Genomic DNA, 24,943 nt, shown 5'->3' with positions numbered 1-24,943 from the left:
GGGACACATTTGGTAGACAGTGATATACAGTGAACAGGTAAAAGGAAAGAAGGAGATGGATGGATGTTGTTTTGTCTCTCAGGTGCAGAAAGGGTCTTGCTGTGGTGGCCCACTATAGCAGAATGAATATAGATGAAACCGGTCTGCACAGTTGTCAGCTAGTACCTACTGTTGCTTCATTACCACTGGGAGTGTAGGGGGGTAGATGAACAGAGAAGAGGTGCGTGTGCGTGTGTGTGTGTTTGTGTGTGTGTGACAGGAGCGAGGAGAGGGGTGTAGGGGAGGAGAGAGAAGGTTGACTTATTTATCATTATTGAGCTGAGAGAGTATGCTGATGGAAACACACACTACTCACACACAGCCTTAGGGACCAGACACTCATCCTAAGACCCAACCTGCCTCACTCTTTTTCCATCTCTCCCTCTCACACTCCATTTTCTCTCTCCTCCCAGTCTCCCTTTCCCTGACGAGCTGTTTTTCCAGTAGAATAATATTTGTCATCACGTTACAGAGCTGTCTATTTGGGCGAACTTTGTCTCATGGGTTTTACAATTATTGGAGAGATAGTGGTCACATTATATGGTTGGATGTTTGAGATACAAATCCTTGTTTGGGCACCTATGGGCAAAATACTTGTTTTGTTGCTTTATTTTCTTTTACTTGTTAAACAGTAAAACTTGATTAACAATTTCAGTGAAGCACTAAAACGTGTTGAATAGGTTGAGAACTGCCATGGGCTTTCTAAGCAATTGATTGAGGAGCTTTAAGTTAACTGATGTTTATAAATCAAGTTAAGGCTATATTAAAACACCTCCATATTATAATTTCCAAAATCTTTAATAAGGTCCTCTTAAGGAAAACTGTGAAAATGAAAAAAATTGCGGTTCATTGTGGTTGCAGTAAGCTTTAGCAGTATTTTTCCACCATGCAGAGATGATGCACCAAAAAAAGTAATTAGGAGGAAACTTTACCAAGTACCCCATCACAAATGTCATGATGAAGAATACAAAGCCACATCTGGTTTAGATGTTGCTTTAACTTCAGGTTGTGCACAGATGAAGTTTCTATCTTAGCTCTTTGTCTACAACTTCTAAAAGTAGGTTTAGAGAAAAAAATGATGCAGAATTTGACCGTGAGATTTAAAGCATCCTCCTTTTTGGGACAGTTAGTGGCATATGAAATATTGAATGGATATAGAAAACAGTTCCACTAAATATCAGAAGTTTTGGCTGCAATTGTACTCCAGTTAGTCACGTAAAGGCCTGGCAAAAACAACACAAATCTGACATGAACTGTTTAAATATAAGCAAACTAGAGATTTCTGAATGACCTTTGCAGTCTGTTTAACTATGGGAAGAGCTTAAGCCTGCCATGTGAACAAAATAAGCTAAAAATTGAAGTGTTTAATGGCTTAGCTGCGAGAAGGTTGATGGAGAGAGAGCTACAACAGGCTACTGAGTAAAGTTGAATTTTGCTTGACAGGGGTGACCTGTTAACCCATGATGAAATAGCCAAAAATAGAGAGTACACGCACCCCATATAAAAGAATGAGCTGCTCCCATGGCATCAGTGTTGTCTTAAATGTCAAAAAATGTGAATTTAGATCTAGACAGATGGTCTCTATTGATTTCTTTAAGGTTTATTGAATCCCTTACCCTAAGGAAAGCAAAGTGAAGACAATATGAGACTAGTTGACAATTCTGTCACATATAAGGCTAGATTTGGTCCAGTTTTTATATAAAAATATTGATCAGTATAGCTAATTAGTTTTTAGATGAAATATTTTTAGTAGCTAAGGCACACAGCCAATTTGTTGGTTTTGTCAGTAGAGCGATATGGTGGAGGAAATGGGGACTGACAGAAATGAAGAAAGAAGGATCAGTGTAGTGGGGAAGGGGGTGGAGATGGCAGGGAGAAAGAGAGAAAGTTGTAGTTGGACAGGGGGAGTGGATGGCATGGAGTGAAAGGCAGGTTTCCAGGCCAGACTGAGCTACAGGAAATTATTTATGAGTCTGAACAAGATGATGCTTCAACTGCCTAAGATGAAAAGTGTATGTGTGAATATATGTGTGCGTGTGCGCGTGTGTGCAAAAAAAGTGATGTGTGAACAGTATTGCAGTGATAGAAGCCACGGGGCCAAAGGCAGAACTCCCCCTTACACACATGGATCCTTACATACAAACATACATACACATACAGCGGTGGTGGGCCTATTAATGATTTAACACTATCTTCCACAAAGGAGAGGAGACCAGAGGGGGATGTCGTGGGCCCTACCCTTTTGTCTAACATAGGATGACCATTGTATATGCATGAACACACACACACACCTAGCGTTAATGTTAGTAAATGTGTTATATAATAATGGATACTTACTCATCGTATTCTTCAGAATCCTTTTTTAGAATTAATCCCCATGTTTAATGAACAAAAAATGAAGAAAAATAGGCCAACATATGACGGAGTATAACCTAAGTTTATATTATCTTTACTTTTTTTCCCCTTTATACATTATTGTTTTTCTTAGACAATCGAGCCTTTAACTCTTTTGGGGTAAAAAAAAAAGGTTTGAAATTTGGCACAGTGATTTAGGGCACTCCTTGCTAGCTTTTTCTGTGGTTGTGTGTACAATTAGATGGAAGGTTCCTGCCTGAGTAAAAGGATCCAGATGTATCTACCTGAAATTAAAAGCTTGCAATTAAAAAAAAGTAATGTATTTTTAATGACCAATAGTTCTGCCTTAAGCACAATTAGAAACAAACACAATCTGACTTTACTAACAACATACAGAGATGTACATCTCAGTCTTTGGATGAATACACTGAATAATTACTCAGATCTCAGTCTGGAAAATCGATCCCTCCATTTATCCATGCATCCATCCATTTTCTGCTACTGCTGCTAGTTTCGAGTCTTACGAGGCGTAGTTTAAGCAGAGAAACCCAGATCTTCGTCTCTCCACCTGGGAACACTTTGAGGTTCCCAGGTCATCCAAGAGATGTTCTCCAGCATGTCCTGGTCTGCTCCAGTGCCTCCTGCTGACAGGACATGTCTGAAATTCTTCATCTCATTTCTTTGGTCAACACTTAGCACTTATAACTACTGAACATAGCTCAACTGATAAATGGACAGCTTTGATTTTACACTTGGGTCTCCCTTCACCATAACAGCCTGGCACAGTGTTGGTACTTAAGAAACTCAACAACCCTCCACTTAGGCTACTCAGTCTCAACTTGGATTGGTCACTCTGACTTGTCTTACTTTGCAAAGAATGAATAATCATCTTTTTCAGTAATTCTGTTGTTGATTTTAACTGTGAGCACATGCTTGCTTGGTTATGTAGCATTTCCAGCTTCCTGAATCCTTATTATGCTTCTTCTAAGGCCCTGTCAGGTATGGCTCTTGAGAAGACTAGACTTTCACAAGACACGCTGTATGACTTTTTTTTTAAAGTCTCCTTTAACTGGAGGATCTGACTTCAAGTAGCTTTGGGAGAAATCATTAGCATAGAGGTTCTTTTGCTTATCCCAGTCTGGACCAAGAGGTTTCTGTGTTGTTGCTGGGATGAAGCTCATGTGCCAAGTTGAGATGGTGTCTCACTGAATTGTAAAACTGCCAAGGAAATGTGCATCTTCATGTTTTTTTTTTTGTTTTTTTTTTTGGGGGGGGGGGGTTTAAAGGAAAGGAACATTTTTGCTTCCTGTTTGACTGAAATCTCATGAAACTCACGATTGAAACTCACCACACCACAGTGGGTCTGAATGGTTTCGCTAATAGTTCTTTACATAATTATTAGGTAAAACATATGTTTGAATTTTAGCAATGATGTACCGTTGGCTTCATTTGATCAAGTGGAGTTCAGAGCACTACTTCAGTTCATGCAATACTTAATTTTCTTTACAAAAACCCCCCAAAACTTTAATTAAATTAAATTATTTGCATGGTTATATTTATTTATTTATTTTCAAGTTTTGGCAAAATTGGCAGAGATACCCAGCCAGTCAAATTTGGCACAAAGCTGTGAGATGAGAAGTAGTATCTTCAAATTTCCGTTTGTTGACATAAAGGTGAAGAAAATTGTATGATTTGACCATTTGGAGGCGCTGCAACAAGCGTCCCCATAACATGCTTCCATCCAGGCTATTAACCGGATCAAGTTGCCTCAGTGACAGTGGCCTATTGAACCTCTTGCCCCCTCCTCAGTGCTTGCAGCTATATTTAATATGTACCGGTATGTTTTTCTTTTTTTTGTGACATATTGGTTTTCCCACCTAATCGGTCCTTTCCCACATCTCTATTACTTGTGCATAAATTTTTTCTCCTGTCAGCTATTTTGTCCAAGTCAGCTTATAAGCCTTTGTTCCTCGATGTTGACCTGTTTGTCTACAAACCTGTGTTTCTCTTTGGGGTGTTAGATGTGTAGTGTGCGAGGTCAGTAGACAATGTCTGCGTTGCTGCCATGGGGGCTTATTCAAAACCAGGTGCACTGGCTTCTAAAGGATTTTAAATGGAAAGAGAAACCACATGAAACGTGAAAAAGTGTGCTTAAACATGCACAAGATTTCAACTCAAGAAAGTGATTTAGTTTTTCTGATCTGCTTGTCTTTGTACTTCAGACTCAGCAGACAGGTGCAAACATGTTTGGATATAAATCTAATCCACTGATCAACATTTAAAGACAGGGTTTTATTGTTCAGTATCAGCCCAGCCTTTGAACTCTTTCATTTGAATTTCTTGTTCTTTTTATTTTGCCAGGGGTTCAAAGCACATAAATCTTTCTGTGGAAAAAGGGAGATTTTTTTTTAAAGTTTAAACTACTTGCCATAAAGCCAGTTAGTCATGTTGATTTCTGATGAAACCGATTGTTTCTATTTTTGGTAATTCTGAGTTTAAACCTTACAAACTTAAATTCTTATGCTTTGCTTTCCTGTTGCTTGTGTTAGATCTGGCCAATGCACTCCTGGAAAGCTGAATTAATCATCTTAACATTTTGTTTCTTTTATTTTTACAGTTATTATACTGCTATTATACTATAGACCAAAAGAAAACCTTTGGTCTAGCTTTGTAAGTTTTACCCGAGATCATGAATCTATTTTCCCAATAAACTCTGTAACCTCTTCTAAGGTCAGAATCAATTGTATTTTAATCTGTCAATGATTTGGAATTTGTGAAATGTTTTATTCATTTTTGTGCATTTTTAGTTTTGGGGGGACAGGACAGTACAGTAGACAAGAAAGGGGGAGAGAAAGTAGGGGGAATGACACACAGGAAATAGCCTGGGGCAGACTTGAACCTGGGCCTCAGCAGGTGAGCCTTATGCCCTCTGGCATGTGGTTCACCTGTTCAACCAGTAAGCTACACTTTTTAATTTAACAATAACTAACAATAACTTAAACAATAGCTGATAATGCTAGAAATATAATTAATATTAGTACATGTTTTGGAATTCAAAGCCCTGTATCTCTGATTTAGTCCAACACAGCAGAAGAGGATACCGAAATATACCAAACACATCCCTGGTGTCTGTAAACTAGAACAAGCAAAGAGCATTGTCTTGTCTTGTCAGCTGAGGTCATGAAGTGAAATTGCAGTGCTGTCATTCCAATTACCAGTAAAATGACTCTGGCAGTTGCAACTTGATTCTGAATTTTAATAGCTCATAGAATTATTGATAGAATGAGGCTTAGTATTCCACATTTTCCCAACCTAATTATTTCATCAGTTCCTTAACTCAGAACCAAGAAGTTGACATTTTTCTTTTTGAGTGAAATACTATGGCACACACTAAATTGTAACATATGCCTTTAGTAGTCTACCTATAATTGCATCTGTGGTCTCATGTGTTAGAGCATGGTTAATAGTTGATCCCCAGCCCCTCCACATGCCAAACTGTTGTTGGGCAAGATGTCAAGGTGGGGGCTAAATCTATCTTGAGTGCTGCTGTGTGTCCAATGGTGATGCAAGTCATAATTTGTTACTGACAGAATATATCTGAGGTTACGTTTACAAATATGGATTAGCTTTACCTCTCTGTCTTGGAGCTACATATACAGTTGATGTTCTTTGAACAGCAGTTACCGCTGGAAGAATAAAGCAGTTAATCTGCTCCTCCTAGTGCTTGTAAAGACTGCAGTTGAAGTCATAACTCTCTGAGACTTCAGTCAGTTTCCAAACACCTTGTTGTGTTGCATGTGCCGTACATATATTTTCAGTGTATACCTAAAAAAAAAAAAATACTAAAGGATTGAACTTCACCGTGTAAATAGTAATAGTATTATTCATATCAGATAGTATTTAAGAAAATTGCTCACAAAACATTTTGTATCTTGGACATCAATACAAGCAGGCTTGATTGCATCTAAGCACAGTTTCTACAAATGCTGAGCTACTGTCTATTTGTAACTTCCAAATTCTCACCTTACTCTGCTGATCATTTATAAGTGTTACAATATTTGGCATCGCAAAATGCCTTAAGGGATCTTTTTCCCATTATTTTGTTTTTCTTTTAGGAGGCGTGATGCAAAAGTGATTTTAAATGGAGGGTGACGCCTCCTTTATATCTTCTGCTTGCCTCATGAAACTAAGTGGTGATGAGATGGTGATAAGTGGTGATATAGTTCCAGATTTTAAAATACATTAGGCTCGGCCATAGGTATAGCTCTGGTATATAGTTCTTACTCTACATTTGAAAAACAAATCCCTAGTATATCTTTTATTGTTTCACAAGTGGCAGTAGTAGCCCTGATCCATTTGGCAACAGAGTAGCATTAAGGAGGGTGGATTACCTTGAAGAGTGCACAGTAAATTAACCCCCCACCAATATGCTGTCTGATCTTTGTGGAAGTCACAATTACAAAAGCAGTGTGATTACTCATTTAACATACAAAGCACTGTACTCCTCATGTCTTCACTGAACACACTGAGCTATTACTAACAGTACAGGCCTGAAAGGGGAAAATTAACTTTAGTCGGTGGTAGAACCTCCTTTAGCAGCAACATCCTCAATCAGACACTTCCTGTAGATATTTCCACAACAATGAGGAGGATCTTGGGGCCATTCCCATTACGGCCTGTCTTAGCTGAACAACCTTCATGTGCAGAAGATGTCAGTCGGTTAAAATCAGGGTACTGACTTTAGGTTAATGTCTAGTTGCATCATTTTGTTCTCACAATGCTCCATCCACCATGGTTCACAGTTGGGATGATATTTTGGTGATGGTGTGCGTCTCCTTTTTTTTTTCTTCTCCATACATGATGTTATACATTTTTGTCTCAGAGTATCAGCCTAGAGGTGTTTGGAAAAAAATGGAAAGCAGTGATTTGACAAACACTGGTTACTTTTGTGACTTTTTCTTATTTAAAACAATTTATTTATTTATTTATTTTGTTATAGGAGTTGGTGATATAGTCTTCTGATCTCATTTACCTAATTGAAACACCCAACTCTAAATAGCTTCTGGAGAAATTGTTTACAGAGCGGTTCATATTCCAGCCTGACCATCTTATGACTCCATATGTTCAAAGACATGACAAGTAAAAGTGTGTTTCTTTAGTTTAGTCTTGTTAATGCTTGTTAACCCTTCAAGCTCTTTTCTGAACAGTTTCCATCATATTACGGGCCTCTTTATAGAACAAAATGAGCAAAAATATTTTTATTGGTCATATACCCAGATTATTGGAAAAACAATTGTAAAAATGTTACTTACTAATTTATTTGAGCTTACCTTTCTGGGAATGTAAAGTCTAACTAGAGCTATAAGGATAATATAATGAGAGTACTTATACTGGGAGACATTATAGTGCGAATGACTTACTCTTTTCTCTGTCTGCTGTATTTCTCTCTGCATCATAATGATGGAATTTCTTGCATTAGCAACTTGTTTCTTACCACATATAAGGATATCTCTCTCACCCTATCTCTCTCACTCTTTGTCTTTAACACCCCTCCTCTTCTCTGTGTAGTTCTTGGCAGGGCTACAGTCTATTAAATACACAGACAGTGCGTGCTCCCCCGTGGGCTCATTAGTGAGCTGGCCCGCACGGCCTGGGGAATGCTGGAACAGACCATTCTACTGGTTCCCGGAGGGGTGTCAGAGGATTCATTATGCAGTTGTTCAACATAGTCTCTTGGTGGTGAATAGTGCAATGTGATGTTCTATATTGGATTAATAGGTCATCTATTTAAGATATTAGTCTTGATTTTGTTTCCATATACTTGTTGTATGTTGTATGTGATGTATGACATGAAATAACCAAGGCTTGCAGCCTGATCACAGATGCTTTCTTCAATGTCACAGGTAAATGTGTCCACGAGAGAACAAACTTTTTAACACCTAAAATTACATTTTGCCATTTTGTGATGAACAGAAGCCAAATGATTTATCCTTTTTTTCAAGAGAGGATTAATACAAAATGTTGTTATTGTATTTTGGGACCAAAGGATATTCTTTGACACAGTCAGAGCACATTATGTAAAAACTTGCTTCAACTTAGGTCTAATGTGAACATCATTTCAAACTGACATGATATGAGTTCAGTTGTTTTTGAGGGAAAAAATATTTTTTTGTATCCAGTATCACTGTTATTGTTTCGACTTTGTCTTAAGTATCGCATTATTTATACTTACTTTATAAACAAAAGTGTTGACTTTGTGAACTGTACAACAGCTTTTAAGTATAAACTGATGTGTTTTTCAGAATTAACATAATACATTTCCAGAGTGAAATAAATGTTTCAGCTGTTCATATGAGCCTTTACCACAAAATATTATTAGCTGTTTTTGTATGAATAGGCTCTATCGTATCCCATATCTAGGGAGATTGCGTGTAAATGATGTAACACAGTGAAACACAATAATAACTTGACAGAGGCAATCACTTCTGTTCTACTTCCTGGCTTTCTCCACAATGACATTCCTGGAAAACTAATTTCCTCAGCCACAGACATTTCATTAGCCCATTGTCTGAACACTGACAACTATTCTCTACTGAAGCAAAGGTGTGTGGGCACATACAGTATACACATCGAATATGCACACAAACACGTTAATACACAAGTTCACTCATACATACGCACAACTTCGGTCTCCGTTTTGTACTGAGATGTCACTGAGCGCTAATCTAATTGTCAGTTTGTGATTTTATTACTTTTTTTGTACATCGTGGCCACATTTTTCAGTAATCGGGTTTTGGGTGTTGAATTTAACAATCAACCAGAAAATGCTGAACCCTTATCATTATAATATACTCTGCTATTAAGATGCACACCAGTATGAAAGCTTAGCTTTACACATGTGTGACCTTCACCAGTTGATTGTGCTGGCACACAAATTGCTTCTAGCACAGGCAGTAGTAAAACAACAACTTTTTCTTTCTGTATTGTCTCTGTTTATGTTTCTAAGTGTTTCTGCTTGGTATTCTTTGTCTTTGCTGAAGGACAACTGTTGAGGTTTTTGTCACTAGCCTGTTATTATAAGTGTAGTTGGTAGTGTAGTCAGTGCCACCTTATTTTGATCATTTTACTATATGCTACATACTTAAATTATACATTACCTCATCTAGTCCCAGTGCAGTTAGCTGATCTCTATGTCAGAGTTGATATACATGATTTAGAAATACATTTATGTTTGTCTTTCAGGATGACACTACAGTTCATCATATGGCAGCAAAAGCAATAGAGAACATATCAACAGTGCTGTCTGGTCCCTCCCATCAGCTGGTCACCACAGAGATAGGCGCCGCCCTGTGGTACCTGTTCACTCACTCCACTGTGGAGGCTGTCAGAGTCACTGCTATTTCTGTAAGCTCACATATATAAAGATATATCATAGATGTACAGCTAACTTTGTAAGAGCTATAAAGATATAGTAAAAAAAATGTGATTAATACAAGTTGACTTTGAATAATTCAAGCTGATTTCACAAACTTATTTGCATCAGCTGTATATATTACACAAAGTTAAAGCAGCCAAATGTGCTTGACTGACTGAATTTCTTGTATTGCTGTTATAGTCTGCTAAAAAAAATTAATTAATTCTGATGCGATTCTCCTAGTGAACCACAAGTAATGAATATCAACTACTTTATTATGATGCGTCACAAACCACATACTTTCTGAAACTATACCAACTTTCTCTACCCACTTTATTATGATGGACTGTAGTATTAATTCAGGCCATGTTAAGCATTAGATATCCCACATCACCCTACTGTCAGGCTTTGAACCATATTAATGTTTTTCTTAATGACACAGTCATTTGTTATTCCATAATATGTATCACTGGACACTTGTTCCTTCACTAATGGCAATGAATTTCAGTGCTATGTTACAGAGGAGCGTACATTATCTCTCTGTGTGTGTGTGTGTGTGTGTGTGTGTGTGTGTGTGTGTGTGTGTGTGTGTGTGTGTGTGTATATCTTTTTCTGTTTTTCCAGTCTCTTTCTAGGCTAACCCGGGTGGTCCCAGCAATCTTCCTATCAGTAATTGACACCTGTGGTCCAGCAGCCATCTTGGAGGGCATAGGGGGTGCAGGAGCCCGGGTCCAGCAGCACCTGCTCACTGCTGTGGCCGCTGCCTTGCTCACCTCATGCACTCAAACACACCGTGTAACACAGAACAGGGTATGTGTATCACTTGTGTAACACGTCCGGCTACACGTACAAACCACAGCATTAGGTACACCGGTTAACGGCTTCTTAACACAAATATTTAATTTGATAGTCACATGGCAACACGTCTGTACAGTTAGGCATGTAAACCTATAAAAATATGATCAGCACGGTGGCTGGCACTGTTGCCTCACAGCAAGAAGGTCCTGGGTTCATCTCCACCATCTGGATGGGGCCTTTCTGTGTGGAATTTTCATGTTTTCCCTGGGTGAATGATTTGCAAATCTCATAAAGTTGTATTTTATTGAGAATAAAACAAAGAAGACTTATTAACTGTTTAATCTAGGGGCGACCGTGGCTCACGGGGTTGGGAATCGCATCTGTAACCGGAAGGTCGGTTGGTCGCCGGTTCGATCCCTGGGCTCTCTGTCCTGGTCGTTGTGTCCTTGGGCAAGACACTTTACCCTACTTGCCTACTGGTGTTGGCCAGAGGGGCCGATGGTGCGATATGGCAGCCTCGCTTCTGTCAGTCTGCCCCAGGGCAGCTGTGGCTACAACTGTAGCTTGCCTCCACCAGTATATGAATGTGAGAGTGAATGAATAGTGGTATTGTAAAGCGCTTTGGGTGCCTTGAAAAGCGCTATATAAATCCAATCCATTATTATTATTATTAATCTGAGAACACACCACACCACAGAACAGTTTGCCTCAGTCCATTTTAAATGAGCTTTGGCTCACAGAAGGTGGTGGATCATGTTCACTGCTTCTTTGCATGACAGAGCTTTAACCTGCACTTGTTGATGACACAGTGAACTGTGGTTCTGGAAGTGTTCCTGAGACCATGCAGTTATTTCCATGAGAGAGAACTGTATTGGGCATGAAGAGCACCATCCAATATTGATTTTCAGCCTTGTCTCTTAGACATAGAGATTTTTTCCAATTCTCAGAAGCCTTTGATGATATTATGTACTGGAGTTGATGAGCTAATCACAATATTTGGAATTGTACAACTTGTGGAACATTTTCAGAATAATTTTCCACAATTTGTAGATCCAGTGTTTTGAGTAGAGTAAAGTAGGAATTTGGCGTAAACAATGTGAAAGAATGTTTTTTGGTGTAATGGTGTAGAGCGTATTTTCTTGGCTCACTATATAAACTCTATATAAATCAGTGCCACAAACAATGAAAGCATTTCTGAATGTAAGAATGTGTCTAACCTATTATTAGCGAGGTGTACCTAATAAATTATTGGGTGAGTGTATATTTTAATGTATAGCAACAAAAAAAGTGTGTCTCAGAAACCTAGACACAAACAACCATTGTAGTAAAATTGCTAGAGCATTATTTGACAGATGATTTGGTGGTAACATCACTACAAGGAAAGGGTTGATTTTTAGTTCATGTGAGGAATGTCTCTAATTAGGGAGTTTTACACAGTGGCTGAGGGATACAAACACTCCTGGATAACTACACAACAACACCAAGAACAAACGAAACTGGCCTTCTCAGATTCCTAACGTCTTCACGCTGTTTTTACCACTCTCTTTCTCTCTTCCACACAGTTCATGAACTGATGCTGAACTGTTCATGAACTAATTTGTCAGGAATTGCTTATTTAATTTTTCATAAGACAGTCCATCAAGTGTGTATGTGATGTGCTAATCTTGGTAAGGCAGAGGAGCTGAAATTGATTTGAAGGTTTTAACTTGAAGTCTAGCATTGGTAATTGACTCTGAACTGAATTTATTTGCATTGAGTATTTCCAATTTAACACCAGAATACAAACTTAGTACTTCAACTCTGCTCTAATTATACAATGATATGCATTCACCCTCCAATCCCCTCCCCCCCCACACTTTCCCTTGGCACAAGGACAGACAGACCAAGAGTTTGTTTACACAGAACTCTGTTAGTGTGTGTGTGTGTATGTGTACATGCATGTGAGTGAGTGACTGTGTGTGTGTGTGTGTGTGTGTACACTCAAGCAGAAGCGTTAATTTGTTGAGTGTGTCAGTATCTAGGCTAATTGGCTGAATGAACATGCTGTAGCCTTCTACTTCAGCAAAGCATTATGGGTAGTGGGGTGGGACTTATCAGCAAGGCACACACTACTGGGCTTTTGAAATTAATTAACTTAGTGTGTAACTCCATAAACACACATGTATACACATGCTTTCTCATTGCTGAGACACACACACACACACATTCAGTGGTGCTGGTGATTATGATAATGGTAATGAAGGGTGGTCAGTCAAAATGTTTTCCAACCAGTTACTGCTGCTGAGTGAATAGTTGTTGTAGCTGTAGGCATGCGAGTTTGTGTATGTGTGTCTAGTCTGGGCTGATTAATTTTTAGCTTGTTATACGTACATTTTCGAAAAAAAAAAATTTAAGAAATGAACATGTTATTAGTTTGGATATTTTTCTCTTTTCTGTTGATTTCTGTTTCTTGTGATAAGGTGATATTAGGACAGCAAAGTCCTTTTTTCTCTTTAAACTTTAAATTTACCAGAGTACTTATTATGTTACCAAATTAACATTTTCAATTTCAATTTGTTCTTAGCAATATTAAAATCTGTAAACTTTTTTGACTATATATGATTTTGTCTTAATTACAAAGCTTAGTTTTGTTTTGGTTTGAGGGGGTTTTGGCAGCAGCAGAATAATTAGCAGTTGCACACCACCAAAAACACCAGTCAACTTGAAGTATTGGTTTTACAGTGAGTCTGTTTGTGTGTGGCAGAATGTGGTCCTTTTGACATCTTCTGTAGTAACACAGTACTTTGTCTGCTGTTAATTTGTCTGTGTGTGTGTAGCTTCAGAATGAGCATTAATTGAAGTAAAAAAACCAGACAAAAATTGTTGCGTTCAGCTTTTTTTTGTTTCTTTACATCTTACAGAGCATCTGATCTTTTTTGGAAACCTGGTTGCAATTCATAGAATAGTAGATGTGTCCAGGACCACATTTTCCCATAATCCTACACAAACACACAATACTAGCTATGTTGCCAGAGGATGTAATCTGTTTGAGGAATAATTTTAATTTCCTTGCTTTTAGGATTTGGTTTTGAAAGTGCTGCGTTGTCTAGAGAGTCCGTCTACGATAACAAGAGCCAAAGCATTACTACTGCTTCTTCTGCTCATACAAGACAACAGGCACACACTGCTTTACTGCTGTCAAAACAGGTAAATAAACATACAGTACACATCCACATGCCAACAGTGCACACACGTACCAACAATATGTACTCGTGTAAAAACAGGTAATCATAATATACATATTGTTTTATCTGACCATGTGAGCAACCGCTACAAAGTATGATGTGTGTGGTTGAATCTCATGAGTCAGGTCTTTATAAACAGCTCTATGAGCCACATTGCTAGATGAAACAATTAGAAAGTAATGTGTGTGACCTTCCCAGTAGTAGCTTTTAAAAAGACGTTAACTAGATGCAATCATGGTGCAATTTTGAATAATAATTCAGTTTTGTCAATTAAAGAATCATTGTTTTTAATGAATTGTATTGCAACACACTAATAACACATTAATCTTGTTTCGGGTAGTGAGATTGCTTTCTTAACTTACCACATTTCACTGTGCACCCTGCAACTGTCTAACTGTACTGAGATTCAGACCAGTGAAACTCATACTTAACTCCTCTCAGTCTGTCAGACCACTGGCTAATTAGTTTCTCTGGAATGTAGTTGCCAGTGTTCACACATAGGCTGAGCTGTCAGAGAACAAACAAGTAGCATTTGTGAAATCCATTTCAGGGTGGGATTGCCCTTTAATTATTTAGCTGTAGCTTTCAGTATGAGAGTGTGTTCTCATACCGAGCCTCACCACAGCTAAAATGAAATTCCCTTTTCAGTATACTTTGTGGGTTGGCAAATACAAGATTGTGTTTTGGTTTTGCAATGTAATAATGTTCACCTGGAAGAAACTATTGTATGTACAACAGTTAGTTTAACACCTATTTAAGCAGATAGACTATGTATTACTCCAGCCAAGTTGGTTCCAATGTTATAACAGCTGGCTGACTGCACAGGAAGCAAAATGGTACATGCCACAGAATTTGTTTCAGTTTTAGAGCATTTCATGTTTTCTAGGCAATAAACTCAATTCAAGGTCCACAAAAAACTTTTTTTTTTGCATCTTCAAGAGACTTCAGACCACATAATAAGTTTCAGGCTGACTGACAGACCTGATAGACCCCTCCTAAATATATTGCCCTTCACCAGCAGATCATATCATGAATACATTTACATCATACATTTTCTAAATGCTCGATTTGCGTTTGCCTAAAAAGAAAAGATGGATTCAGTGTGGTGGGCCAGAGGTTTGTTTCACAAAAATGCCTAACCAGTCATTGTTAACTCCCCTGGTGTTGTCTTCATTTTACCTTTCTCCTCCACTCCACCTCTCTCCAGATGTGCTGAAACTGCCAGCAAAATGCAGTATAGACTATCATAAGCACATTAAGTGCACATAAATCAGGCAAGTTTGCTAATATATTCTGTTTTTCCTCCTTTGGTTGCTGTAGAGCAGGGGTGTCAAACTCAAATACACAGTGGGCCAAAATTCAAAACTGGATCAAAGTTAATATTTATTGAAATATATTTATTCCTCCAGATATAAGAATGAATCTTTTCTTATGGACTCAAACACGTTTTGCTGAAAAACTGAATATGGAACAAGCAAAGCTTAATACTAAACAATATATATATTAGCTGTATAATACCAGTAGGCCAGCTCTAATAGTAATTTGGTATGGATTCGCGAAGAAAAAATGTGTGTTTAGTAAAATTAAATGTATTTGTTCATTAGTGAAAGCAACTAATTTCAAATATTTCCTCTAGGTGCTTTTGAGTTTTCCAGAACAATTGGTTTGAGATATTTCTGGGTTGTATAGATTGCACAGCCCATTTTAGGTTATGCCACAACAGGCTATGATGCCCACGTGGCCATTAATGATTAATTTTCTTTTCCCATTAAGGTATGGATTTCCTTTTTATGCTCTGTGGTCTTTTACTTGTTGCTTCACCTAACCCCTCCTAACCAGTACATGATGGATTGCTGCCCTGACCTGCTCCTGTAAGCTTTTTGGTACAATTTTCAGCATATTGTTCCCTCAGTGATTGCAAAGTGCCCAGGCCAATCCACAATGCTGCTTCCATCATGCTTCACAGCTGTAGTTTTTCTCTGCAGTGTTGTTCTTCCTCTGATCTAATAATGAAAAACAGATGAGGCTTGTTTGTCTTACTGTAGACTCAGGAACACTCAGATTTTTAGTAGTGCTTTTGCATCCTCTTTCAGCTTTGTACATCTGTATAGTTCTTCTGAGGTCCTGTAAAAATTGCCCACACCAACCATTTGTTATTGAAAAGAGTAGACTTTGCAAGTTAATCATATGTATGCCTATTTATATGGAGGAGCACCTCTTTGCTTCCTATTTCATCAATTTATTCAAACATCTGAAATCTGTGTTTGTCTGTGGTTTTGATTTGACTGAAGGTCGGACCGTATTTTGTGAGTAATAAATGCAGAAAAAATAAGCATATTATTAAATATTTAATGTAGTTTTGTTATTTTACCCTGTTACACAAATAAAGCTGAAAATAGTGTGTTATACTACACTCATATATACATCAATGATTTGGTTTTTGATCCAAACTTTGGCTATAATTGACATAGTTTGTGCAAGAAAAGATGAGCCGGATGTGAGGAATAAAAGTTTTGGAATTGGATCTGGTATAGTGTGAGGAAATCCTGGAAAGCAAAACATAAAATTTCCCTCAGGGTGGAAAATAAAGCAGCATTTCCTTCTAAAATGCTGCTTTAAATATGTTGTTTTCAATTTTTATATTGGCAGTGGCATGAATCTCTTTCAATGCATTTAATTTTTTATTTGCTTTTAGGCCCAAATGTTCCAGCACATTGGATTCTGCTATATTAATTGCCTTAACACAGTAGCAACTGAAGTATAAACATCTATATACTTGAGGATATAGTCGGTGTCCTCTGGAAATAATCAGTAACAGAAAGTGTAAATGAAGAACCATGATTACTTAGGATCGTTTCTGTTTGACCATTCACTCTGACATAAACACAGGGCCAGAACATCAATTGCAACCCTGAACACAGCTTACAATGACTGTTAAGGAAGTTAATGTGATTTTTACCTCTTGCTTTCTCTTCATGTTTTCCCTCTGCCTGTTTCTTTTCTCTCCCTTCCAGTGTCCCCACACACACATACGCACTTACATTCTTTATTTCTTTCCTCGCACTTGCTCTCCCTCTCTTAGCTGAGTTAGAGCTGTCAGAGTTGACCTGTCTGTCTCTCTCCCACTGAGCACTCTGCATGATTCAACCGTATACAGAGACACACATCTTTTCCCCAGTCCTATTCTTTCCCAGGCACGTTGTGTTTAATTAGCTTCTCAGTAGCATGAAAATTGCTTCTGTTTTTGTTTTGTTTTTTTGGTCTCTGAGATAAAATTGCATGGGTCTTATTGAGAAAGTGTCAAGATTGTCATTGAGAGTGGAAAGTGATGGCTTTCAGCAGTGGAGAGGCATATGTACACAAAGCTGGGTCAGTGGTGTGTGTGTGTGCTTTGTGAGTCTCCCACAGCAACTAACAGTGAGGTGGCAGGTTTGTGTCTCTTTATGAAGCAATCTGGAAAATGGCTGCAAGAAAAGGTTGCAAGTTGGTTGATCCACTACTTTGATCCTGCTGAAATACCTCAAAAACTACTTTACAGTAGGTCCAAATCCTCTCATGGGATGCAAGATGAAAATACGCTTAGGCTGTGTTCCTGATTTTATTTTAGTTTCTAAGTCACAAACCTTCATGATTGCATCAGTTTTAGCCCCTGAGCCCCTTCTTGTTTGCAGTGGTGATGGACAGGTTGTCAGATGAGATCAGGCAGGAGTCTCCATGGACTATGATGTCTACAGATGGCATTGTAATCTGTAGTGAGAGTAGGGAGCAGCTGGAAGAGAGCCTGGAGAGGTGGAGGTATGGTCTGGAGAAAAAAGAAATGAAAGTCAGTAGAAACAAAACAGAATACGTGTGTGTGAATGAGAGTGAGACAGATGGAAAGGTAAAATTGCAAGAAATGGAGATGGCAAAGGTAGACGATTTTAAATACCTGTGTTCAACCACCCAAAGGACAATGCACAAGAGAGGTGAAGAAGAGAGTGCAGGGAGGGTGTAGTGGGTGGAGACGATTGTCAGTGGTCATTTGTGAAAGACAGAGACCAGCAAGAGTGAAAGGGAAGGTTTACAAGTTGGTAGTGATACCTGCTATCATGTATGGTTTGGAGATAGTGATACTGGTAAAAAGACAGGAGGCAGAGTTGAAGATGCTAACAATTTTATTGGGAGTGACCACAATGGACAAAGTCAAAAATTAGTTTATCAGAGGGACAGCTCAGGTGGAGCACTTTGGAGAAAAAGTTAGAGAGTCGAGGATGACATGAGGAAGGACCTTAGAGAGAAACTGATGGGTGTAGTAAAGGAGGATGTGCAGATGGTTGGTGCGATACACCCTGATGACCCCGAAAGGGTGCAGCCAATAGAAGAAATCATCAAAGATCTTCATGGTAGGGCTGGGCGATATGGCCTAAAATTCATATCGCGATATAATTTGAAGCATGTGCGGTAACGATATATATCGCGATATATTCTTTTCTTCTGTATAACGTATTTTCCACACTATAATGCACACTTAAAATCCTTTAATTTTCTCAAAAATCGAGAGTGTGCCTTATGTATGAATTCTGGTTGTGCTTACTGACCTCGGACTGATTTTGCCGTGCAGAAATCTGTTAAAAAATGTTTTAGTACAACTTTGGTAAGCTGCACAGCTTGATGGATTGTCAGAGCATTACGGCTGCCGTGGTGAGGGGCTTCATGGAGTAATCTGGGTCCAAAACTCCATCCCTTCAGGTCCCAAAGTCAAACGAACACTGAGAGTTAAAAACGGTCTAAATTCCTTAATCTTTAATAAAATCATCAGCGTTGCTGCTTTACCAGGTGTAACAATTAAGTTTAACATCCATGCATCCATGAAAACAGAAATTATTAAATTTAACGGAGTTAGAAGTTAACAGGAAGTTAGCTCGCTAGTTTCCACCTAAACATGACATATCATGTTCTGACCGAGAGATTTTTGAAACTAATTAAAACGTACAGCTCTGCTACCACTTCCGACATAAATGAAGACAGAAAACTAAACAGCAGTGGCGTTTGAGGGGTTACTGAAGATTATTCATCCACAATATGAGGTTAGTTATTAATATACTGCAACAACATGGGAACAGAACAGCTGCGAGAGAATTCAACATTAATGAATCAATGTTACGGAAGTGGAGGAAGCGCAGTTTTTGACTTTCCCCATATTTCAAAAGTGCTTCATCTCTTTGCTATGACTGTCGCCCGGCATAATTTGCAGATGATAATGGTTGTAACCACTGCGATGCTTTCGACCAAAACAGGCGCAGCTTGATGACATCATCAACATGCGCTATCGCGATAGAGCGGTATAGTCAAACTCTCTATCGTTGGCCAAATTTATATCGTTTCTATCGTATATCGTTTATATCGCCCACCCCTACTTCATGGAACAGAATTTTTTTTTCCAAAGATTTATATATTGCTTTTACAAAAGTATTTTAAACAAGGAAGACAGAGAAAAATGAAATAAAATAAAGGAGAAAATGAATACAAATTGAGTGTGTAATAATAATAATGCATGCTCATCATGTATAGACGGTGTGCGTAAACACACAGATACAGATATATGCACTCACCCATGGAGATATACCCATATATTGTTTAAAAAAAACACCACACAAAAACAAGGGAACAGACAGTGCTCAAAGACCAGGTACAACACAGTGAGACATTAGGTTTAAGTTCGTTACTCCAGGGTTTTTGGCGGGAGTTTAGTCCAAGGATTTCAATTTAGTTAGAAAGGCATCCGACAAAACGGCTGCAGCAATGAGCTGTGTCCTCTTCCGTTTCAGTCCATCTAATTTCACATCTCCATCTCCTGCCCTTCCATTGAACAGTCCAGCATAAGCTCCCCAGGTTCTCTTCAAAAATCACAGCAACACGTCTCCCGTACAAGTTAAATGGGTACAGTCATATCTGTTCACTGTCGGTCATCTCCTCACATTCCAAAAACGACCAAAAATTTCCCCACATCTTTTTAAAGGAAGCATGTTTACCCTTAATCACAAACAAGGGATTTCGACAATGTCAAAAGCCAAGTTCTCAAGTGTGGTCTAGTAATGGATCTCCATGATTTGGCTATGCTATATTTTGCCTGTAACAGACAGTAGATTGTAGTTTTTTGGTGAACTTTGCTCAGCTGGCTTTAAGTGGGGAAAATCCCTAGGATACATAATTTAGGACACGGATTCAGCTTAACACTTGTAATACGCGCAATGACATCTAAAACTTCTTTCCAAAACTTTTGGATTTCTGAACATTCCCATTGGCAATGCATCAGTGTGCCTTTATCCCCACATTTAACACATATGTCTGGAGTTTTAGGGTCAAATTTGTTTAACAATGTTGGGGTGACACATGTTATCATTAGCCATTTATATTGGATTTGTTTAAATTGGGTGTTTATAGATTGTGTTTGGGCTTTCAAGCAGACTTTTTGCCATTCCTCTGTGGTTATTCTACACTTTAAGTCTTGACACCATGCAAGTCTGTGTTTTTTTCTGAGGACGTTTGAGAGCCATCTCTGAGGTTGCTATAAAAGCAGGATATTAAGCCCTTCTTCAGCTGATGGTTTATTGCTATGTCCTCTAATGAGGTAAGAGTGGGCAGTGTTAGGGATTTTTGAGTGTTTGAAATAAAGCTTCTGATTTGAAGAAATGTTTAGTTGGAATGCCAAATTTCCGTGTCAAGTCATTAAAGCACATTAGGGTGTCCTTGTCAAATAGGTCTGCAACTTTGCACAAGCCTCTGGCAGCCCACATTTTAAAACCCAAATCTTTCTAACTGGGTTCAAAGGTCTTATTACCCCAGATAGGCGAGAACTGGGATAGTGCTGGTGTCTCATTTTTAAACTTAAGTGCATCGAACCAGACACGAATGGTATTTTTAACAAACGGATTCAATGTATCTTTCATCAAATCTTTATATTTTGCTGAGTACAGGCAAGAACTGAGCGGTAAGGGGGTGCTTGTCCTTTCTAAATTTACCCAGGATGAGGTTGTCGTTAAAATCCAGCAAAAAGCTGTAGAGAGTTGGGCAGCCCAGTAGTACCATTTGAGGTTTGGAATACCCAGACCTCCCCTATCATACGGAAGATACATTAACAATAGGCGTAGTTCGGCTCGTCTGTTATTCCAAATGAATGGAGTGAATATTGTTCTTGCCTTAGTGAAGAAGTCATCTGGAGGGCTGAGAGGAATGGCTTGGAAAGAAAGAAATTTTGAGAGAGCGTTCATCTTAAGAATGTTTATGCGTCCAATCAGAGAGATTCATTTTGGTTTATTTCTTCTTTACTGTGCATCACCAGTCCTAGTTCTCCATTATAATTGTTAAATGTGAGACTTCAAAATGCTATTAACACTATGTTGTTATTAATGGTTTGGTTTTGTACAACAAGAATAACCCTGCGCAGATGAAATAATATATAGATTTTTTAAATGACATTACATCATGACAATGACATTGACAGTAAGAAAAATTCAGTTAAAACAAAATTAGAATAATGATATAAAAATAGGATTGCATTAACATGTCTGCTTCTTTCAGAGATTTAACTTTGGTCGTACCAACCAGGCTAAAATTTATATAAATAATTAAACTTAATAAGTAATCTGAAGGTCTTTCTCAGTTGCCAGGCTCAAGGTTGCAATGCTTTGCACTAAACAAAAATAATGTAACAATAAATGAAGTAAATAATCTCAAGAAATGCACTGGACAACAGGTTAACAGTTAACTATTTCTTGTTCTATATAGTTGTAAACCATGGATGATCATCTTTTATGGAACAACGTGAGAAAAAAATGCAGAATTTTTAATCCACCGGTCCCCTGCATCATTGCCACTCTAAAGCTTCGAACCCCTCTGAATTTCTCCATTTATTTTCTGTTTATTTTCTGTGTGCGTGTGTGTGCGTGCGTGAGATGATATACATAAGCATGTGTTTATGTGCTGGTAATGAATATGAGTTAGTGGTGGTAACCTTCTCTCCCTGCTCAGAATTTGTAAAGAGAAAATTATTGATTACTGTTCAGTACACACACTCTGATGAGAATAAATATGTTCTTAAATTGTGTGTGTCATGGACTTCTTGCCCCCTTATTTTGTACCCTATCAAAATTTTACTGCTGTGCATTAAAATTTGTGTGCATTCATGTTCTTGTTAATGGGTCTGTCTCACTTAATCATGCTGCTGAACAACTAACAATGTATGGAGCAGACGAAAGACCAGTAACCATTAAACACACTTGATGTATCTGCAATGTTACATAGAGGGCTGAAAATATTTCTTTCTTTAGACTTGTGATATACCTGGAGAGAGACCTCCGCAAAGCCACTCCTCTCAGAGAGAACCCCAGCCAATCAGGATACTTGTCTCAGTGTCTCAATTTACTGATTGCATATCTGAGCAGCACCGCACCAGTGATTATGGGTACACACACAAATACACACACTACTGTATGATTATCCATCTGCCATTTGTGTTTTCACCTCCATGTGTACAGAAATTTGTAAATCAGTTCATTTGACATGTTGATTTTTTTGATTTCCCTTACCATTACTACATCTGAGAGTTTTTTTAAAATCTGATATCTACAAAATTCATTGTCAGGTTACTTTGGAAACTTGATTTGTTTCTGGTTCTTGTGCTAGAAGAAAAAATGTGATACTTAGGAAAAATAGACGCATATATTTGTAGGGTTTAAGACGCCAGAGAAATTTACCAGTATATAATATAATATAGTATATGATATATAATATATCTTAATAAAGATAGATGATAGCCACCTTCTTAAATTCCTTCTCATCTGTTTGCGACTCCTTGCCTTGTCTCCTTTCTTTAGAGGATGTTCTGTGTACCCTCAGAGGAGTGATTGGGAGAAGACACCCAACTACTGCTCAAAGTAAACAACTCAAACAAACTTTGCCTACTTTGTCCATAGTGCTGGACCTTGTTTCATCCCAGGTAAATGGAGCAAAATTACTTCTCCACAGTGTTTGGTTTTAAAACCTTTAGCAGTTTCTCACGTAGATTTTCTCATAAATGACAAACAGCAGTTCTTATTTTTGAACACAGAGTTTTCATTTATTTAGTACATGGCACTAAAAGAAAAGTCAGGAGGCTTTCCAAAATAGTCAATAATAAAAACGAGGCAGACCTAAATCATCACCTCCCTCCCTGCTTGTTTTGTAACACTCTCAGTTGTCACCTGATCACATTATCTTGACTTACCTTTGTAAAATGTGTCTTCTGTCTCCTCACAGGTCTTTAGATCTCACATTGTAGCAGGACAGTTTCTGGCTCAAATTGGGTTGCTGTTGGTAAGTGTTTGGTTACCAGTCATAAATTGACACATTATCTGTCTCCACATGCTAAAGGCAAATAATAAAACTAACAGATAGGGTGGACTAGGATATTTGTAATTTCAAATGTTAAAGTGAAGTTTTTAGTTGATCACATTTTGTTACTCTAACAAGGAGACATGTTGATTATATATATTTTTTCAATTATAGAATAAATGAAATTAACCTAAATTATTTTAAAGCCAGCAGTGTAGTTACAGTTTTACAAATTGCAGAGACTGGTGGTGCCTTTCTCTCTTACTGTCAGTACTGAAATTCTTAAAACATCTCTGACATTCACACAACTAACTTTTTATAAGGAAAACTTTGAATGTTTGACAGTTTCAAAGCAAAACTCACATCAAGTTTTTAAATATCTCTTGACAGAACTTCATTGCCTCAGTAGAGTCCAATGAAACAAATCTGGCTAGTGCTATGGGTGAGTATCTTTACAGGTATGAATACTTTATCACTGGATATCAACCCCTGCCATATCTGCAGTAGTATTCCCTTTTCACATGATTAGTCTGTGATACTGTGATTCTACAGAGCTTCATGTACTGCATTGTTTGTTAAAGTTGCACAGTGTGTTTGCTTAACTTGCCAGGTTAAATGAAGGATAAAAGAATAAATAACGTAGTTAAAATGATTATTATAAATTCGAGCTTATCTTACAAGTCAATATTGAATTGTATTGACATGGAGACGGTAAGGAGAGAGACAGATACAGCACTTGAAGACAGCTATGACACTGAATTACAAATGCCTGCCAACAAGGCAAGCTGCGGTGTGGGCTCAGCCACTCTTCAAGCACCTGAATCAAGTGCTGTGATAAAGCGCCGCGCTCAAAGGCCATGTTATCAGCAAATCAAAAACAGAATATATGCCTATCCTTAAAAGGTATTGAGTTACGGGTCAGTTTTTATTGAGAACATGAGTATTTGTATTATTATGTTTGATTCTTCTTTAGGTACAGCAATATGTGAAGATTTAATTAGAACATCTCTGTCCATCGTGGAAGTACTGAGCCAGCACCATGCACTCATCAGTCCATATCATAGTGATGTAAGTATCTGTGGAAGAAAATATGCAACTCTATATCCCATTAAATGAATGGTTGAGTGTGCATTTGTTGTAGGTTTTTGACTGGCTACCTGTCTGACTGACTGGCTGTCTGCTGATAGTTTAGTACACCGATATAGGACAGGTATCTTGTGATATTCAACAAATGTCAGTACATTTCCTCTGACGGGACGTTGGAGACAACCTGTCATCATCCTGTTATTCTGTATTTCTGCAACTGTCAGATTTTCAGCATCGATTTTCCCCTTCTCTCATTTAGAAAAAAACGTAATATGCAAGTTGCTTTGCTAGGATAGAATGAATTTCTGTAGACTTTGTCAATAATATGAATTGGACTGTTGTGTTGTTTACTGTGTGTCTTCCAGTCTACTAAACCTGTGTATTAGTGATCATAGGACAGAGGGTTAGCATGTGGACTATTAGGAGAGACACTAATCAACTATTGAACCGACAGACCTCGTGTGTGTGTGTGTGTGTGTGTGTGTGTGTGTGTGTGTGTGTGTGTGCGCGCGTGTGTGTGTGCGTGTGTGTGTGCGCGCGCGCGCGTGTGAAAGAGAGAGAGAGATGTTGATGGGATGGGACAATGAGATTGTGTTTAATGACTATTGACGTATGGAAGTGGAAAACAGCAGCAGGAAGCTGACAGGATGGAGAGAGAGAAAAAAAGAAAAGACTT

The 24,943-nt window shown here is 38.2% G+C and overlaps 1 protein-coding gene across 4 annotated transcripts in view; it reads left to right on the top strand.

Annotated features, from left to right (window-relative positions):
- ulk4 (unc-51 like kinase 4) overlaps nt 1-24,943 on the top strand; it is an 83,182-nt gene that overhangs the window by 20,265 nt on the left and 37,974 nt on the right. For all 4 annotated transcript variants that reach the window (XM_040012748.1, XM_040012750.1, XM_040012747.1 and 1 more), the window contains exons 19-26: nt 9,637-9,798; nt 10,433-10,618; nt 13,665-13,792; nt 22,140-22,273; nt 22,686-22,807; nt 23,107-23,163; nt 23,572-23,623; nt 24,155-24,249. In XM_040012748.1, the coding sequence (XP_039868682.1) occupies nt 9,637-9,798; nt 10,433-10,618; nt 13,665-13,792; nt 22,140-22,273; nt 22,686-22,807; nt 23,107-23,163; nt 23,572-23,623; nt 24,155-24,249 (936 nt within the window). The remainder of the gene's footprint in view (nt 1-9,636; nt 9,799-10,432; nt 10,619-13,664; nt 13,793-22,139; nt 22,274-22,685; nt 22,808-23,106; nt 23,164-23,571; nt 23,624-24,154; nt 24,250-24,943) is intronic.

The sequence above is a fragment of the Simochromis diagramma genome, unplaced genomic scaffold, assembly GCF_900408965.1.
Source record: "Simochromis diagramma unplaced genomic scaffold, fSimDia1.1 OVJJ01000618.1, whole genome shotgun sequence".
Taxonomy (NCBI): domain Eukaryota; kingdom Metazoa; phylum Chordata; class Actinopteri; order Cichliformes; family Cichlidae; genus Simochromis; species Simochromis diagramma.
This window is presented reverse-complemented; position numbering and strand designations above follow the sequence as displayed.